General features: G+C 40.6%; 1 protein-coding gene across 2 annotated transcripts in view; it reads left to right on the forward strand.

Annotated features, from left to right (window-relative positions):
• ttc12 (tetratricopeptide repeat domain 12) overlaps positions 1–19256 on the forward strand; it is a 35403-nt gene that overhangs the window by 8423 nt on the left and 7724 nt on the right. The window contains exons 4-20 of one of the 2 annotated variants that reach the window (XM_041873770.1): positions 4044–4121; positions 4241–4362; positions 4475–4534; positions 4994–5065; positions 5459–5519; positions 6514–6702; positions 8376–8445; positions 8897–8985; positions 9686–9854; positions 10309–10401; positions 12398–12461; positions 12667–12801; positions 13081–13173; positions 13501–13569; positions 17469–17570; positions 17775–17874; positions 18069–18297. In XM_041873770.1, the coding sequence (XP_041729704.1) occupies positions 4044–4121; positions 4241–4362; positions 4475–4534; positions 4994–5065; positions 5459–5519; positions 6514–6702; positions 8376–8445; positions 8897–8985; positions 9686–9854; positions 10309–10401; positions 12398–12461; positions 12667–12801; positions 13081–13173; positions 13501–13569; positions 17469–17570; positions 17775–17874; positions 18069–18297 (1795 nt within the window). The remainder of the gene's footprint in view (positions 1–4043; positions 4122–4240; positions 4363–4474; positions 4535–4993; positions 5066–5458; positions 5520–6513; positions 6703–8375; positions 8446–8896; positions 8986–9685; positions 9855–10308; positions 10402–12397; positions 12462–12666; positions 12802–13080; positions 13174–13500; positions 13570–17468; positions 17571–17774; positions 17875–18068; positions 18298–19256) is intronic. The other variant, XM_041873774.1, reaches the window with a different exon arrangement.

Consider the following 19256-nt stretch of genomic DNA (forward strand, 5'->3'; position numbering starts at 1 on the left):
GAGTGGAGTTTAGACCAAAAAGCTCTATTTTTGTCTCATCAGACCACATGACCTTCTCCCATTCCTCCTCTGGATCATCCAGATGGTCATTGGCAAACTTCAGACGGGCCTGGACATGCGCTGGCTTGAGCAGGGGGACCTTGCATGCGCTGCAGGATTTTAATCCATGACGGCGTAGTGTGTTACTAATGGTTTTCTTTGAGACTGTGGTCCCAGCTCTCTTCAGGTCATTGACCAGGTCCTGCCGTGTAGTTCTGGGCTGATCCCTCACCTTCCTCATGATCATTGATGCCCCACGAGGTGAGATCTTGCATGGAGCCCCAGACCGAGGGTGATTGACCGTGAAAACCATACAATGTGATTTTCTGGATTTTTTTTCACAGTTGAAGTGTACCTATGATAAAAATTACAGACCTCTACATGCTTTGTAAGTAGGAAAACCTGCAAAATCGGCAGTGTATCAAATACTTGTTCTCCCCACTGTATATGTTTCCCCTTAAACCACCAGGTGAACCTCCGTCTCAGTCTCAAATCTCTGGAAGACTGAAACAGGTTTCCCTCAAGAATCTCCCTGTATTTAGCGCCATCCATCATTCCTTCAATTCTGACCAGTTTCCCAGTCCCTGCCGATGGTGTTCTCGGGGTGATGAGATGTGTTGGGTTTGCACCAGACATAGCGTTTTCCTTGATGGCCAAAAAGCTTAATTTTAGTCTCATCTGACCAGAGTACCTTCTTCCATATGTTTGGGGAGTCTCCGACATGCCTTTTGGCGAACACAAAGCAATGGCTTTTTTTCTGGCCACTCTTCCGTAAAGCCCAGCTCTGTGGAGTGTACGGCTTAAAGTGGTCCTATGGACAGATACTCCAATCTCTGCTGTGGAGCTTTGCAGCTCCTTCAGGGTTATCTTTGGTCTTTTTGTTGCCTATCTGATTAATGCCCTCCTTGCCTGGTCCGTGAGTTTTGGTGAGTGGCCCTCTTGGCCGGTTTGTTGTGGTGCCATATTATTTCAATTTTTTTATAATGGATTTAATGGTGCTCCGTGGGATGTTCAAAGTTTCTGATATTTTTTATAACCCAACCCTGATCTGTACTTCTCCACAACTTTGTCCTTTGACCTGTTTGGAGAGCTCCTTGGTCTTCATGGTGCCGCTTGCTTGGTGGTGCCCCTTGCTTAGTGGTGTTGGAAACTCTGGGGCCTTTCAGAACATGTGTACAGTATGGACACAGGTGGACTTTATTTAACTAGTTATGTGACTTCTGAAAGTAATTGGTTGCACCAGATCTTATTTAGGGGCTTCATAGCAAAGGAGGTGAATACATATGCATGCACCACTTTTCCTTTATGTATTTCTTTTGAAATTTCTGAAACAAGTGATTTTTTTCATTTCACTTCACCAATTTGGACTATTTTGTGTATGTCAATTACATGAAATCCAAATAAAAATCCATTTAAATTACAGGTTGTAATGCAACAAAATAGGATAAACGGCAAGGGGGAATAATTATTTTGCAAGACACTATATTTTGCAACCTGTATGGCGCAGCTGTCCATTTCTTTGTCCTTAAATTAAACTGGTATACTTTTTTATTTATCACAATTTTCTTTAACCAATTTTGGTCTTTAATGTAGGGCCGACAGACAGGTTCCTTACCTTCTCCCCCTTCAACTTGCCTCTTTCATTTTCACGGTAATGCTGCAATCAGTTGGTTGTATTTTTGGATAGAGCAGACATTTCCATATATTTTTGTTAGCTGAATGTGTGACATAACCCCATCAGTCCTATTTATGATATCATTAACAAAGATTATAGATTTTTATTTTTTTTTATCAATTAGTATATTTGAGTTTAACAATAATATTTGTTGTAATAACTGAAAGTGAGAGGTTGTAATCTGAATAAAGGAAAAATGGCTTCTTTTTTTTACACTGGGTGAGCCATTCTTATTAATTTAAATACAACTTTTGTATGACTGAAGCCTTTAGTGAGAGGTTAAATTCTTGAATATTTAATAATTTAAGCTCTCCGAATTCATATTCATTATATAAATAGTCCGGTTAAAAGTTTGTCTGGCTTGCCGTTCCAAATAAAGTGGAATATCTTTTGCTCATATAATTCTAAAAACAAGTAATTAGGTGTAGGCAGTGCCATAAGTAAATAGGTAAACTGGGATATGACTAAAGAATTAATCAGGGTCATTTAAAAAAAAAAACTTTCCATGGTAGCAAGATCTTATCTAATTTTGCTAACTTTCTTAAAAATATATTGTTGTGAGATCTTTTCTTTCTTTCGGGATATGAATACAGATTATGTCCACTTCACCGTCAGACCATTTTAATGGTAAAATACATGGTAATGTAAAAGTTATATATTTTTGCGATCCTTTACATAATATGGTACACTTATCATAGTTTGGTTGTAATCCAGAGAGGTTAGAGAAATTACCTAGATCTTCTATGAGGCTGTGCAGGGATACAAATTGCAGATTTTAAAGAAAACATGAGTCGTCAGCGTACAATGACACCTTTGTTTTTAAGCCCTGGATTTCTAGCCCCTTGAAATTGTTGGATCTAATTTTCATAGCTAACATTTCGATGGCCATAATAAATACATATGCCAATAGTGGACAACCTTGTTTCACTCCTCTTGACAGTTTATTACTTTCTGAGAAGTAGCCATTATTTGCTATTTTACACCTGGGGTTACTATACATAACTTTAACTCATTGTATAAGAGATTCTCCTAAATTAAAATAGTCCAGGTATTTATATATAAATTCTAGTCTACTTTATCAAAGGCCTTTTCAAAATCAGCTATTAATACCAGGCCCGGTTTCCCAGATTTTTCATAGTGTTCTATTGTTCCCAGTACTTGTCTTATATTATCTCCAGTGTATCGTCCATGTAAAAACCCTGTCTGATTAGGATGAATAATATCCGACAATACCTTTTTAATTCTATGTGCTATGCATTTTGCTAGAATTTTGGCATCACAACACTGAAGTGTAAGGGGCCTCCAGTTTTTTAGGTGGACTGGATCTTTATATTTACCACCTGGGTCTTGTTTCAGTAATAGTGATATCAGACCTTCTTGCTGAGTATCTGATAGTCTACCATTTTTATAGGAGTGGTTAAAACATGTTAATAACGGACCTCTGAGTACATCAAGAAAGGTTTGGTATACCTCAACTTGTATGCCATCCAGCCCTGGAGTTTTCCCAGATTTAAAGGCTTTAATTGCATCAAGAAGTTCCTCCTCTGTAATTTGGCCTTCACATTAGTCTTTCTGTACAGCTGTTAATTTTACACTATTAATAGAAAAAAATCCTTACAATTAACTTCAGTTAGTGGAGATGAAGGAGACTGAAACGAAAACATAAGCATAAAGTACTTTGCTTCCTCTTTCAAAATATTGTTTGGTGAATCATGGATGACTCTGTCATTTGTAAAAAGTGTCTGTAAATAATTTTTGGTAGCATTTCTCTGTTGAGGATAAAAACATTATTTGATGCATTTTCCCCCATATTCCATCCAGTTCGCTTTATTTTTATAATACAGTATATTACACTTGATCTTTCTTGAAAAAGTTCCTCTAGTTCTTTTTGTTTTTCCTCGAACTCATTCTGTGCCTGTGTTTATGTTTCCAAATAATGTATCTTTCACAATCCAATTAGTGCTCTCAAAATCCCCCCTGTGAAAACGATGTACTGTAGTCCCATTTTCAATTGCAATGAATTTCAATTGGTTCTACTTCTAACATGGTCCTCTTCTGTGCCTAGTGTAAAATTGAATCTCTGTACAGGTACTGTACTCGGGTAGTGGAATAGAGTCAATCCCATAGGATTCCCATCATATTTAACATAATTTAGTGAAAAGTTCAACTCCATGAATGAACTACTATGTGACCAGCTGACCACTAATGACCCACAAATGTTCTTCTCATTAATGCAAAATCTAATTGCACCGTTTAGAAATGTAGAGTTTACATTCCATGTAAAACACTTGTTTAAGAATATTGTTTCATATTCTCCTTAATTCTCTAGATAATTTCATGAAAATTATGGAAAACGATGCAGAGGACAGACATAAAAGGAGACAAATGAAACAGGAAAAAGCAAATGGTGTGTATGAAGTCATTTCTCTAGCATGGATTAGTTCTTGCAATTTCCTAATTAGGGTCTCTCTTAATTCAGCTCTTTTTAACCTGACACTGTATTTGTTTATGTCCTTATTCCCTCAGCCCTCAAAGAAAAGGGGAACGTAGCATACGCCCAGGGAGAATACGAGACTGCTGTGAAGCTTTACAGCGACGGTTTAGACGAGCGACGAGACATGCAGCCGCTGTATACCAACAGAGCACAAGTACTCTCCTCAGCTTCATTTCAGCTTTGCGTCACTTTACTTAACTCTTCCCTTTTAAAAACAGTATGTTGAACACTACCTGTCCACTTTTCCCGCACTTTTTCCTCTGCAGTCCTATATCAAACTGGAGAAATACAAGGAGGCCATAAGTGACTGTGAGTGGGCTCTAAAGGTAAAGCTGACTAGGAACTTTGGGTCAATCACTTGCTCCCTCGTTCTTCATAACGCCATTCCAGGCAGTGCACTTGTGATCCTGTACTGACCTGGGAGCACAGAACAGACCATGCAGTGTAGAGGACAGTGCTCACTGACAGTAATGAACTATAAGTGGTGTAGAGAGGGGAGGAACGTTGGTTGGAGTCCTGCATATACCCCTTAGAATCGGTAATAAAAGCAGTATAAAAAATCAGTGCTCACCTTTCAGGACAATCTATTTAGAAAAACATACAAACTAACTGGACAATGGGTTTGGCCTAATTCAAGGGAGTACCGTATTCAGAACACCTTGATGCTTGAGTAAATTTGCAATTGAAAATGTTTTGGTCCATTTTTGTGTAATGTCCATATTGCAGATTATATATTCAGTTGACGTGTGATGTATGATTCTCTTGCTCATATTATTTATTTACAGTGTAATGAGAAGTGTGTTAAAGCATATTATCACATGGGGAAAGCACACCTGGCACTCAAGAATTATAACGAGGTGGGCATCATTCCATTTCATTTTAACCATATCTAACTGCATTGTAAAGAAAACGGCCTACAACTATATTCAGTCACTCTGGATGCCTATCTGCCTCAAACTTTATATTGATCTCCTAAAATGCAGATTTTGCAACTTTTTAAGCTTATCCTTCCTTTAGCAAATAGATTCTTGCAGGCATTCTGCTTAATACAATATTTAAAATACAAAGTGACTGCATGTCTTTCTTAAATGGTTTCAAAATTTCTGCTTACTCTCTGTCTGTGTGTATTAGTGAGACCAGAGTCCCATATATTGATCTATGGCTCTGGGTGAGATTAGTAGAGTGCATCATCCTATCGCATGACCAAAGGGAGCTGTAGGAAACGTAATTTACATATCTCTATTTTACAGTCGCGAATGTGCTATCAAAAGATACTGGAAATTGAGCCAGGACGGGAAAAGATGGTCAAAGGTAAGGCAATATAAAACGCTGAAAAGTTTGGTTGGCTAGTGAAGTCTATTAATCAGATTCGCTCATGGTCCCACTTAAACAAACTACAATTTATAAAGGCTTTATAGAGCATTCATAACATCTCCATAAACACTACATAGATGCCTCACAAATCATTTATGAACAAACTCAACAAAGTCATACAATGTAAGGGGTTATATATGACCCATGTAACCATAGGGCAAGGATCATCAACTAGACTCAGCTGCAGGCGTAATAATTTTTTTGCTCTGAAAACTTGGCAGCCCAAATAATATCTCCGCCAGTAGGGGAACCCTAGGGCCTTCAGGGATGATTAATCAGAAATTACTGCTTTTTTATGTACTCATAATACATAGTATAGAAACCGACTTATCCCTTAGCCAAAATTCAGATTTTGATGTTGTCCTGACTCCTGATCACATCCCACCATCTTGCCACCAATTCATCCCCTCTCAGCAGAGAGGTCTGTTAGGCACCCTCATTTATTTACGTATGTTTCCTTTCTAATCTGTGGCCCTACTAGCTGTTTATAGCATATGATGCTATTTACAACATATGATCATATGTTTCCTTTCTAATCTGTGGCCCTACTAGCTGTTTATAGCATATGATGCTATTTACAACATATGATCATATGTTTCCTTTCTAATCTGTGGCCCTACTAGCTGTTTATAGCATATGATGCTATTTACAACATATGATCATATGTTTCCTTTCTAATCTGTGGCCCTACTAGCTGTTTATAGCATATGATGCTATTTACAACATATGATCATATGTTTCCTTTCTAATCTGTGGCCCTACTAGCTGTTTATAGCATATGATGCTATTTACAACATATGAATGCATATTATTAAACACGGTCGTCATACTGTCCTACATTCCTTTGATCCACCGCAATGAGGTTACCCCATACTAGGCTCCCCAGAAGCCATCTGTCTCTGAGCCCATGTTTTCTCTTTTCTTCGTCAAGATTATCTGACCCAAGTGGATTTTGAGGAAGAAAGAGAATGCCAGGAAAGCAAAGCGTGGGAGGAGTTTGATAAGGAAGAAGAAAAGGCCACGACAGTGCTTCAACTGTTGAAAAAGCTGGACAGACCCAATCAGTTCCCGTTATACTACTGCGGAGGGCTCAAGCTTCTGTCACACGCCATTACAGACTGTGAGTACTCTGTTGGGAGTTTCCCCATCCCTCCAAATCCTGTGTGAGTGAGAGTGTGTGGGAATGCTATTTCTCGCTTCGCTTCCCCAACCCTCCTCATCCTATCCTGTGGGCCAAATGGATGTCAATGGATGCTCCTTCAGGTCAAGGGAGGACAGCGTTGACAGGTGGGTTTCTCTTATTCATGGTTCGACTCAGAAAAATGCAGTTCATCTACTTTTACTGAAGAAACTTGAAACTCAGTGGAGATCAAATCACTGCAAAGACCTAATGTTTGTTGTTGTGGTTATGGTCAATTTGTAATCCTCTGAAAATAAAATCCAGAAGGGAAGACCTGACCTGACCCCTCTGCAGTATTGATTTCTCTTCATGGTTCATTTTGTTTGTCACAGTTCAGCTAACTGCCCAATATTGCCCAGCTGAGGCGCTAGGTAGGCAGAGGAAAGGACACACGGAAGTGCAATGATAAATATGTGTTTACAATCCAAACATCCATTTGGGAGCTGTTCTATTACCAACACCTCAGATTGTGTAGAATGCAGAGGGACAGTACTGGATGATTTATGCTAGAGTTTGTAGTGCTGTAGAGTAGCTAGTGTATACAAGCTTTTATGTTGAATAATTTGACATTTTAGTTGTCACAGATTTTTCCCATTTGACATAATTTAAAGGCCCAATGCAGCCGTTTTTATATCAAGGTCAAATCATTTCTGGGTAACAATGAAGTACCTTACTGTAATAGTTTTCCATTAAATTTGACCAAAATTGCTTTTTAGCAAAACACTATTTCTCAAGCAAGAGTTTTGCTAGGACTGTCTGGGAGTGTTCTGAGTGGGGAGGGGAAAACTTAAAACGAACTGTTATTGGCAGCGAGGTTTGGAGCTCTGTATAACCAATTTACTGCCTGGTGATGTCACCAGGCAAGCCGAAACTCCCGCCCATGCAAACAGGCTGATTAGAAGGTCCTGTGTACATTGTATTTTCAACCAGCAGGAAATAACACTGATCAAATTTTTTCACACTTTTACAGTGTTGGTTTCATCAGCTGTTGTACATTATAATACAAAACACAGGAAAAACTGATTTTTGAGTGCACTGGGCCTTTAAGGTGCACACATGTTCCCACTATAATGTTAAATGTACATGATATGTGTGAACTGCCGGTATCAATTAGAACAAACTACAATACCATCAATGACAATAATCAATGATATCAATGGTAGACTGCTACCTAACATTTCCAGTCTGGGTTTTCACTTCCCTTGTCATATGGATGAATACAACCTGTCAGATGATCGACTGCTTGTAAGACTGACTGTCTTACAATGTCATTCAATGAAAGGGCAAAAGTAACATAATTCCCAGTTGAACATCTCTAAGAGTGTAGAAAAGGCCTGCCTGACATTATCGCCACCAAATCACCTCGGCAGATCTTTTTTTCCCTCTTCTCCTACATGTTCTCTGCACACAAGCCCGGTCTCACCATCTTTATGAGAGAAATAGTGGAGGACCTTTGGCTCTGGATGACTTTTATTTATTCCACTCTCTCCTGCCCTTGACCGCCAGGCATTGTGTTTCTGAAGCCTGGCCACGGGGGCACTGTGATGATGTATGGGGCTCACTGAGGTAAGGAGAGGCCTCCCAGTCCTGACGTTATCTGCTCTTCCTAACAGGCACTGGCCAGACGCTGTTCCGATTAAACAATGGCTTCAGTATCATCCAAACCAATGACACCGTAAGAAGGTAAGGAGACTCGAGAGATGCCCCTGACTGACTGACTAACACTGAAAGGGAGTTAAGGACAGTCAGAGTAAACCATGGACCCAAAAAGTTTTTCAAACAAAAGAGATGTGTCTTTCAAAGTTACTCGCTCTCTGTTAGTTGCTAGTTAAATATTTCCAAAATAGAATGAGCTCCTTTAGAGATTTGGATTAACCTGTAATGTGCTGTGCCCCATGTATATAGTAGGTGTTATGTAGGGTGAGACACTAATCACAACTCCCTCATGTGAAGTTAGTGAGGGTATTATTAACCTAAAGTCGTCAGGCAATTGTTCTTGTGTAGCATTGTGGACTTGTGGTCATATTTCAGACCAGCACAGATTGTCAGGAAAGTGGTTCAAGTTTTCAGCACAAAGTAATGAGAAAAATATGCCATACTCATAAAGAACACAATTGGGTTTCCTTATTTTCAGTTGCCTGTTGCAGAAATCGACAGCGCCAGGCGCAGAGGAGCTATGTATGTCCGTACTGAAATTGTGGAGGGTGATTTGCGATGGAAATGGTTTGTAGACAGACATTAGAGTGATATTTCCTCCTCTTTTTTTTGTGTCAAGAGAAATTGTGAGGAAAAAAATGCATGAAATGCCAAACGTCTTAAATTATGCCATTGTTTTCACATTATTCTGCCTGTCATGCTTTTTTGCCATCTCCTTATTAAGTGCCCACTTGTTCTGTAGTTACACAAGCAATGTGTGCTTAAGGGGCAATCTGGGATTGGTCTTGCAGAACCCACGAAATATAACCTTGTTTTACTCCATTGTTTGTAAACAATGTCATTGTAAACACACACCTTGAAGCTTCAAAACATGGTTAAAACTACCATTTGGGGTGTCCATTTCGTTGTTGTTTGAATCCCAGACTGCCCCTTTTACCACATCAAAATTCATGAACACTTGTTACCAAGAGAAAATAATTCCTCCTTCTTCTCCCAAACGGTGACAAATCAATTATACTGCTGTCCAAAACCTGTTATGCCAATGTCAAAATAGGGGAAATGCATTTGATGTAAAAAATCAGGCAATTAAGGAGGCAAGTGCAATTATATTGTTGCTATTGCATTTAAAGTAGGCCTACAATCACCCCCTGACAAATAGCATTCAAAATCGATTCAAAGTGCATGCAATGTATGATTAAATTCAATCTGTCACTGGAACTGTCCCAGTTGCTGAAAGTATTTATTCTCCTGGGCTGCTTGCTTTCAGATGAAAACCAGAAGATGCTGATGAGATGCCCAGCCTCCAAAGAGTACATTGTTGACTTATTAGCATCAGGAATGGCGGCGGTGCGGAGAGAATGCCTGGCGTTTCTGTCTTTGTACTCCCAAACTCCACATGGAAGACGCTTGGCCATTGAGAACCTGAATTTGCACATGTAAGCGATCAGATCCCTATTGGTAATTGCGTGTTTTGGCTGACAAGAACCACACACTATTATCAAATCAAACCTACCTGCCTTCTCCTCATTCAGCTCTTTCAGACAGCAGATAGAGCTTTCCACTCAGAGCTTAGGGAAATTAAATAGCAAACTATGGGGGGAAAGCATAGTTGTAGGATGGCAAAAAAAATTGCGTGCTATTAACAGTACTCATTTAATTTAGTAGTTTACCCCTTGTGTACTGTGGAAATTGAAAACATGTTGATATTCTATTGCTATATTTAGTCTCACATCAGTCCTCATGCTGCACTTGTCGGTGCCTGCTATTCAGAATATTGTGTCTTATTTAATCAGTAAAACAATGACATAGTAAGTTGGATAATTGTCTTGGCTTAAAGAAAAGTGTTAATGTGTGAATTTGAAAATATTTGTCTTTCTCACACCACTGCAGGTTGGTGGGAAACTTGATGGCGTGCGTATCCACACAAAGCCAGCTGGAAACCACAGCGCTAACTATTTTGGACAACTTTGCCACAGAAAACAAGTATGTACACTGTAGCTAATGCAATAAATAGCTTTTCATAACAAAATGGTTGATGCTATTACTTGAAGGAGGGAAAAACTCTTTACGTTTTAATGTATTTTCTTAGCAGCAGATGTCAGAACAAATGGACACGTTTCGGCGTCAGCCTTCGTCAGCGTTTGGAGAACAATGCTATCACAATGATATCACCTCACAGGAATAAATACATACAAATTCTGACGATGACCTAGTATTGCCATATTTCATCGGCATAAATATTAAAGAGCTGTTTAAATTCACTTGGCTGGACAGTTAGGAGACTCAGAGAGAATGCAAAGTGAACAAATGGGGTTGACATCCCAATCCATCACCATGCTCTATCCCACCGTTAATCTTGAAAGCTGAATGGCCGCTCCGTTCCTAAACTCACAATGTCACTTATGAAAATAGAGTCTGCGTCACTGCATCCCAAATGGCACCCTTTTCCTAATATAGTGCACTACTTTAGACCAGGGCCCATAGGGCTCTGGTCAAAAGAAATTGACTAGAAAGGGAATATGGGACACAGCTACTGAAGGAGTTTCAGAGCCACAGGAATAGAGCCAGAGAGTGTGTAGTGGTTAAAATGGGAAGACAGTGCTGTTTGTGCTAAACCTGTCTCACTGGGCACACACTGGTTGAATCAACGTTGTTTCCACGTCATTTAAACAAAATTACGTTGAACCAATGTGGAATAGACATTGAATTGACGTCTGTGCCAGGGTTTCCGTCAGGAAGATTTTGCACCAGACAACGTGACTGGAAAGATGTTAATTTCTGGACATTTGAGCAATTTACCGGACATCCATGTGCATTCAGATCCGAGAGTAGAAAGAGAGAGAGAACGAAACCTCCGACCTGGTGCAGGCAGCAGCATCAATAAACGAGGGATATTGGCCAAATGAGCCACATTTAAGCTACGTGTCCTTAAAAACAGCCTATACTCATTTTTCAATTCTAATGATGGCACACTTGCTTTTTCTCTGGGGCTACAAAAACACTATTCCTTGTGTTTCGATGTGTAGCATATGCAAAACTTTATAGCCCCTTGCTTTATCGGTTTTTACTTTCCTAAAACAATAATTGTCCACTTCACGGTTCAGTTGTCGCCGATTTGAGCACTAAATGCATCAGACCATTGCATGCATTTGCGTCCACTGTATGATATTAATATTAGAAAAAATGATATAAAGGAAGAGAAGCTTAGGCCTAGCCCCAGAGAGACAGAGAGAGAGATAGAGATATGCTGGAAGCATGCTACGACACCAACATGCATTTATCACTATGTCTGCTAGACAGATATAGGCGTACAGAAGGAAGCTTATTCATACATTTCTGATCCAAATGTTTTTTATAAAGATAAGTATTATATTGTTTGATTATAGGAGTAACTCTGTTAGGCCTAAAACATTTTCCCTCACCTCAAGTTCAACTGTCGGAGTCAGTTGGAGCGCTGGTGTGCACATGCATGCAAAGAGTGAGAGAATGGTGGAGCGTGAAATTGGTGTGTAGCCTATGATAGACAGCATCTCCCAGACAATTTGTTTTGCTTCAATTCTACAATTTAATTTATCGTCTTTTCTTTTTTGGGGGCCCAAAAGCCGTTAATTACTTGCTAACGGTGGGGTGTGTGTGTTGCCCAGTGGGGTGTGTGTGTTGACTTATTAAGTATGTGTGTGTGCTTGTGTGAATTATAAAATATTGAGATAATGTCGTCACACACTGTGTTTTGGTACCGCTCGTCATGACTCATGCATAATAATATAATACAGATTATGTTTGTAGCCTGAGATTTATTGGCTGTGTCCATACTGTTTGCACTGTGCATCCAATTATTTTATTGTTCCTTGTCATGTAGGAGCCTATTGTATAGAGTTGGCTACATCACATACAGCATAGGCAAGTGATTTGTAGCATATCTACTGTATATTCTTGTACATTTCGTGTTCATCATGGATAACTCCCTGTTCTGTTACAGATTTTGCTTGCAGTTAAGGGACACGTTTAAAACATTGATTGTGCTCCCTTTCGCAAGTCTGCTGGTAAGATATTTGTGTTGGAAGTTAGCTACATCTCATCAAATACTTAATTTGCTCCTGATACTGTAGTTCTTGTAGCCTGGTCCGAGATCTGTCATGCCAAACTTGACAACGACCATATGAGTTGGTTATATAGCAAAAACTGATCTGGGATCAGACATTGTCCAAATATTTTTGGGAATAATCTTTCCATGTGCTCCGCTTGCAGAGAAACATCACCACATCCAACCAGCACATTTTTCCATCGCTCATATCAACAATAGGCCATATGACTGGAGATGATGCCATCCATAAAGAGGTTGCCAACTGTCAGGAGTGTTGGCAGGCCTTTCTAATCGCCATGGTGAATATGGTTACATATTGTATTTATGACTAGCTTATTTTAGAGGAGCATACAACTTTTCTATTTTCCTAAACTTAACTGAACTGAGATGTTAATTTCTCTATTTTATCATTTTTCAATTCTAATGATGGCACACTTGCTTTTTCTCTGTCCAATAAAAACAAGTTTTTGAAATGTCATACACTGAAACTTATAAGCCAGAATAGATAACAATGTACAATGACATTTCTCAAACCAAATCCAGTGTGTGTTGTATTGCATTGTTGTTCTCTATTACAGGAGTGGTGTACTCACTGTGAATACAGAGAGATCCTTTATCCCCTCCTGGGACTGATGATCAACCTCTCCGGTAATTCCTCCACAGCCATCCAGGTACGATAGAGGCTGTTAGGCTGGGCGTATCCCAAATGGCATCTAATTCTCTATATAGTGCACTACTTTTGACCAGGGCCCATGGCACACTAGGCCACCATTTGGAGTTGGGCAGCGATTGACTAGTCCTTGGCCCACCTATCAGGGTAACACATCAATTTGATGGGAAGAGGGAGGGAGGTGAGTGGAAGAACAAGAACAAAATGAGCACTTTTGTTTCAGCCCCTTTGGTATAATCATAAGCACCCCTATGAAAAAGTGATATGTACACTGAAAATTTTATTAACCTTTCTCTCTCGCGCTTTCTCTCTCTCCTTTATCTTGCAGGAGCACGCTGTTCCCATCAGTGGCGTATGCTTGGTCTTGCTGAGTGATACCGACGGGGGCATCATCACAGTGAGTGATATGAATCTCACCGCCTTGCACCAAAGGGCCCCGACGCAGTTCTACTGATGAGACCAACGCCACTGTATCTCTCACTGACACTTCTCTACGGCCCCTCGAACTATCCATATCGCAAGCATTTTTCATATGCAAACAAAGATGGAAGAGACTTGGAGAGAAACAAGATGAAACAATACCTTTTTTTATGTGTAGCTACTCGTTTTAGATATAAACACAACTCCTGCTTCGTCAGCATGTTTTCCGAGGCATTGAAAAGTTACGATTAGAACACGTATAAGAAAACATAACACATTTTGGTCTGAGCAGTCTCTATCAAGGGGCTAAAAACGATTCAAAACTTATCTCGACATGCAGTGTATTCGGAAAGTATTCAGACCCCTTGACTTCTTCCACATTTTGCTACGTCACAGCCTTATTCTAAAATGGATTATAAACTGGGTGGTTCGATCCCTGAATGCTGATTGGCTGACAGCCGTGGTACAGTGGGGAAAAAAAGTATTTAGTCAGCCACCAATTGTGCAAGTTCTCCCACTTAAAATGATGAGAGAGGCCTGTAATTTTCATCATAGGTACACGTCAACTATGACAGACAAAATGAGAATTTTTTTTCCAGAAAATCACATTGTAGGATTTTTAATGAATTTATTTGCAAATTATGGTGGAAAATAAGTATTTGGTCAATAACAAAAAGTTTCTCAATACTTTGTTATATACCCTTTGTTGGCAATGACACAGGTCAAACGTTTTCTGTAAGTCTTCACAAGGTTTTCACACACTGTTGCTGGTATTTTGGCACATTCCTCCATGCAGATCTCCTCTAGAGCAGTGATGTTTTGGGGCTGTCGCTGGGCAACACAGACTTTCAACTCCCTCCAAAGATTTTCTATGGGGTTGAGATCTGGAGGCCACTCCAGGACCTTGAAATGCTTCTTACGAAGCCACTCCTTCGTTGCCCGGGCGGTGTGTTTGGGATCATTGTCATGCTGAAAGACCCAGCCACGTTTCATCTTCAATGCCCTTGCTGATGGAAGGAGGTTTTCACTCAAAATCTCATGATATATGGCCCCTTTCATTCTTTCCTTTACACGGATCAGTCGTCCTGGTCCCTTTGCAGAAAAACAGCCCCAAAGCATGATGTTTCCACCCCCATGCTTCACAGTAGGTATGGTGTTCTTTGGATGCAACTCAGCATTCTTTGTCCTCCAAACACGACGAGTTGAGTTTTTACCAAAAAGTTCTATTTTGGTTTCATCTGACCATATGACATTCTCCCAATCCTCTTCTGGATCATCCAAATGCACTCTAGCAAACTTCAGACGGGCCTGGACATGTACTGGCTTAAGCAGGGGGACACGTCTGGCACTGCAGGATTTGAGTCCCTGGTGGCGTAGTGTGTTACTGATGGTAGGCTTTGTTACTTTGGTCCCAGCTCTCTGCGTGTCATTCACTAGGTCCCCCCGTGTGGTTCTGGGATTTTTGCTCACCGTTCTTGTGATCATTTTGACCCCACGGGGTGAGATCTTGCGTGGAGCCCCAGATCGAGGGAGATTATCAGTGGTCTTGTATGTCTTCCATTTCCTAATAATTGCTCCCACAGTTGATTTCTTCAAACCAAGCTGCTTACCTATTGCAGATTCAGTCTTCCCAGCCTGGTGCAGGTCTACAATTTTGTTTCAGGTGTCCTTTGACAGCTCTTTGGTCTTGGCCATAGTGGAGTTTGGAGTGTGACTGTTTGAGGTTGTGGACAGGTGTCTTTTATACTGATAACAAGTTCAAACAGGTGCCATTCATACAGGTAACGAGTGGAGGACAGAGGAGCCTCTTATAGAAGAAGTTACAGGTCTGTGAGAGCCAGAAATCTTGCTTGTTTGTAGGTGACCAAATACTTATTTTCCACCATAATTTGCAAATAAATTCATAAAAAATCCTACAATGTGATTTTCTGGAGAAAAAAATTCTCAATTTGTCTGTCATAGTTGACGTGTACCTATGATGAAAATTACAGGCCTCTCTCATCTTTTTAAGTGGGAGAACTTGCACAATTGGTGGCTGACTAAATACTTTTTTTCCCCACTGTATATCAGACCGTATACCACGGGTACGACAAAACACTTATTTTTACTGCTCTAATTACGTTGGTAACCAGTTTATAATAGCAATAAGGCACCTCGGGGGTTTGTGGTATATGGCCAATATACCATGGCTAACTAAGGGCTGTGTCCAGGCACACCCCCTCGGGCCTTATTGCTTAGTTAAATAAATAAAAATCCTCATCAATCTACACACAATACCCCATAATAACAAAGCAAAAACAGGTTTTTATAAATGTTTGCAAATGTATTAAAAATAAAAAACAGAAATACCTTATTTATATAAGTATTCAGACCCTTTGCTATGAGACTCGAAATTGGGATCAGGTGCATCCTGTTTCCATTGATCATCCTTGAGATGTTTCTACAACTTGATTGGAGTCCACCTGTGGTAAATTCAATTGATTGGACATGATTTGGAAAGGCATACACCTGTCTATATAAGGTCACACAGTTGACAGTGCATGTCAGAGCAAAAACCAAGCCATGAGGTCGATGGAATTGTCCGTAAAGCTCTGAGACAGAATTGTGTCAAGGCACAGATCTGATGAAGGGTACCAAAAACTGTCTGCAGCATTGAAAGTCCCTAAGAACACAGTAGCTTTCATCATTTTTAAATGAAAGAAGTTTGGAACCACCAAGAATCTTCCTAGAGCTGGCCGCCCGGCCAAACTGAGCAATCGGGGAGAAGGGCCTTGGTCAGGGAGGTGACCAAGAACCCGATGGTCACTCTGACAGAGCTCCAAAGTTCCTCTGTGGAGATGGGAGAACCTTCCAGAAGGACAACCATCTCTGCAGCACTCCACCAATTTGGCCTTTATGGTAGAGTGGCCAGACGGAAGCCACTCCTCAGTAAAAGGCACATGACAGCCCGTTTGGAGTTTACCAAAAGGCACCTAAAGGACTCTCAGACCATGACAAACAAGATTCTCTGGTCTGATGAAACCAAGATTGAACTCTGGTCTGAATGCCAAGTGTCACGTCTGGAGGAAACCTGGCACCATCCCTACGGTAAAGTATGGTGGTGGCAGCGTCATGCTGTGGGGATGTTTTTCAGCGGCAGGGACTAGGAGAGGGAAAGAAGAACGGAGCAAAGCACAGAGAGATCCTTGATGAAAACCTGCTCCAGAGTGCTCAGGACCTCAGACTGGGGCGAAGGTTCACCTTCCAACAAGACAACGACCCTAAGCACACAGCCAAGACAACACAGGAGTGGCTTCAGGACAAGTCTCTGAATGTCCTTGAGTGGCCCAGACTTGAACCGGATCAAACATCTCTGGAGAGACCTGAAAATAGCTGTGCAGCGACGCTCCCCAGCCAACCTGACAGAGCTTGAGAGGATCTGCAGAGAAGAATGGGAGAAACTCCTCAAATACAGGTGTGCCAAGCTTGTAGCATAATACCCAAGAAGACTCAAGGCTGTAATCGCTGCCAAAGGTGCTTCAACAAAGTACTAAGTAAAGAGTCTGAATACTTACGCAAATATGATATTTCATTTTTTAAAACAATTTTTATGTCTAAATCTGTTTTTGCTTTGTCATTATGGGGTATTATGTGTAGATTGATGAGGGGTAAAAAAAAACAATTTAATCAATTCTAGGCTGTAATGTAACAAAATGTGGAAAAGTCAAGGGGTCTTAATACTTTCTGACATTCAGTGTGACATTAAGGATCTCTCTCTCTGGGTCAGTAAATGTGACAGAATATCAGCAGCAGGTGTTGATAGCTGCTCGGTTTCTTTCCCCACTCACTTTGTTTATTTTCCCACTGACTGCATATTGTGCTTTCTCTTGGCCTCAGAGAGCCACAGGTTTGCTGAGTAAAGTGCTTCCACAGTCCCCTGCTGCTACTGAAGACGCCGTGCAGAGAGGAGTTGTGGGGACAATGCGGAGGCTACTGAAAGTAATGCCAAGCATCATTTATAGCTTTTTTTCTTTATCTGTCTTTCTTTTGGATGATCACTGCCCGATTCACAAGGCCTTCTTCCCTGTCTATGGCAACCCACAGCTTCTTGATAAAATAATAATAATGTGTTGTACGGACTGACATAAAGGATTCTGTATACTGTATATGATGTGACAGAAATGTTTTTATCTTGCCGTGCAGGGATCAGGGATGACCACCACTAAATATTTGATCAAGACCCTCACAGTGTGCACGGCTATCAGTCAAACGGCTCAGGAGGAATGGGTGAAATGTGATAAAAGTAAGATACACGTATGATGGATTGGTCTTGGTTTTTGAACTAGAGTGAAAAGATTCTAAATAACAAAAACAGATATTGTATTATAAGGTGGGTGTGTGTGCTCACACGTGCGTGTGTGCGTGCATGTGTGTGTGTATGTGCCTGTGTGTGTATGTGATTACATTGGGCAACTTTTATTTTGTCCTACTCATCAGGACTTTACACCCTGAGGAGGCTCCTGGGCCCCAGCAGTGAGGAGGCAGTGGCAGGGAACGCTGCCCTGTGCCTGGGCCACTGCCTGGGGGTGCAGGGGGCAGCCAGCAGCCTCCTGGGCACCGACACTGTCCTGCTCCTTCTCCGCCACGCTGCGGGCGATGCCAAGAGAAGTGCTGTGCAGCAAAATGCTGCCATCGCTCTGGGGAAGCTGTGTAGAGCAGAGCCCAGGTAATTGCTATGTCAATTAATCACACGTGCACGTATGCTCACACACACACGCACCCACACACACACACACACATACACATGCAGGCACATGCACCCACACACACACACACACACACACTCCTCAACCTCTCAGCCCTTACACTGGCATAACGCAGTTTCTCTGGACTTTAAAGTACTACTTAAGTAGTTTTTTGGGGCATCTGTACTTTACTTTACTATTGATATTTTTGACAACTTTTACTTTTACTTCACTACATTTCCCCTGACACCCAAAAGTACTCATTACATTTTGAATGCTTAGCAGGACAGGAACAAGGTCCAATTCACGCACTTATCAAGAGACCATCTCTGGTCATCCCTACTGCCTCTGATCTGGCGGACTCACTAAACACAAATGCTTTGTTTGTAAATTATGTCTGCATGTTGCCCTGTGCCCCTGGCTATCTGTACATTTAAAAAACAAGAAACTTGTGCCATCTGGTTTGCTTAATATAAGCCATTTGAAATGATTTAAACTTTTACTTTTGATACTTAAGTATATTTAAAACCAAATACTTTCAGACTTTTATTCAAGTAGTATTTTACTGGGTGAGTTTCACTTTTACTTGAGTCATTTTCTATTAAGGTATCTTTACTTTTACTCAAGTATGGCAATTGAGTACTTTTTCCACCACTGAGGTTATAGACCGATTGCTGTCCATCAAATCAACATTTATTGGTCGCGCACAATGATTTGCAGAAGTTCAATTTGTAAGTCGCTCTGGATAAGAGCGTCTGCTAAATGACGTAAATGTAAATGTAAATGTAAGTTATCGCAGGTGCAGAAAAATGCTTGTGTTTCTAGTGCAGTAATACCTAGCAATAGAAAACAATACACACATAATCCCAAAATTAAGAAATATCAGAACGAGCAATGTCAGAGTCCGCTTCAAATTAGTGGATTCGGCTATTTCAGCAAC

The sequence above is a fragment of the Coregonus clupeaformis genome, chromosome 5 (genome assembly GCF_020615455.1).
Source record: "Coregonus clupeaformis isolate EN_2021a chromosome 5, ASM2061545v1, whole genome shotgun sequence".
Lineage (NCBI taxonomy): Eukaryota > Metazoa > Chordata > Actinopteri > Salmoniformes > Salmonidae > Coregonus > Coregonus clupeaformis.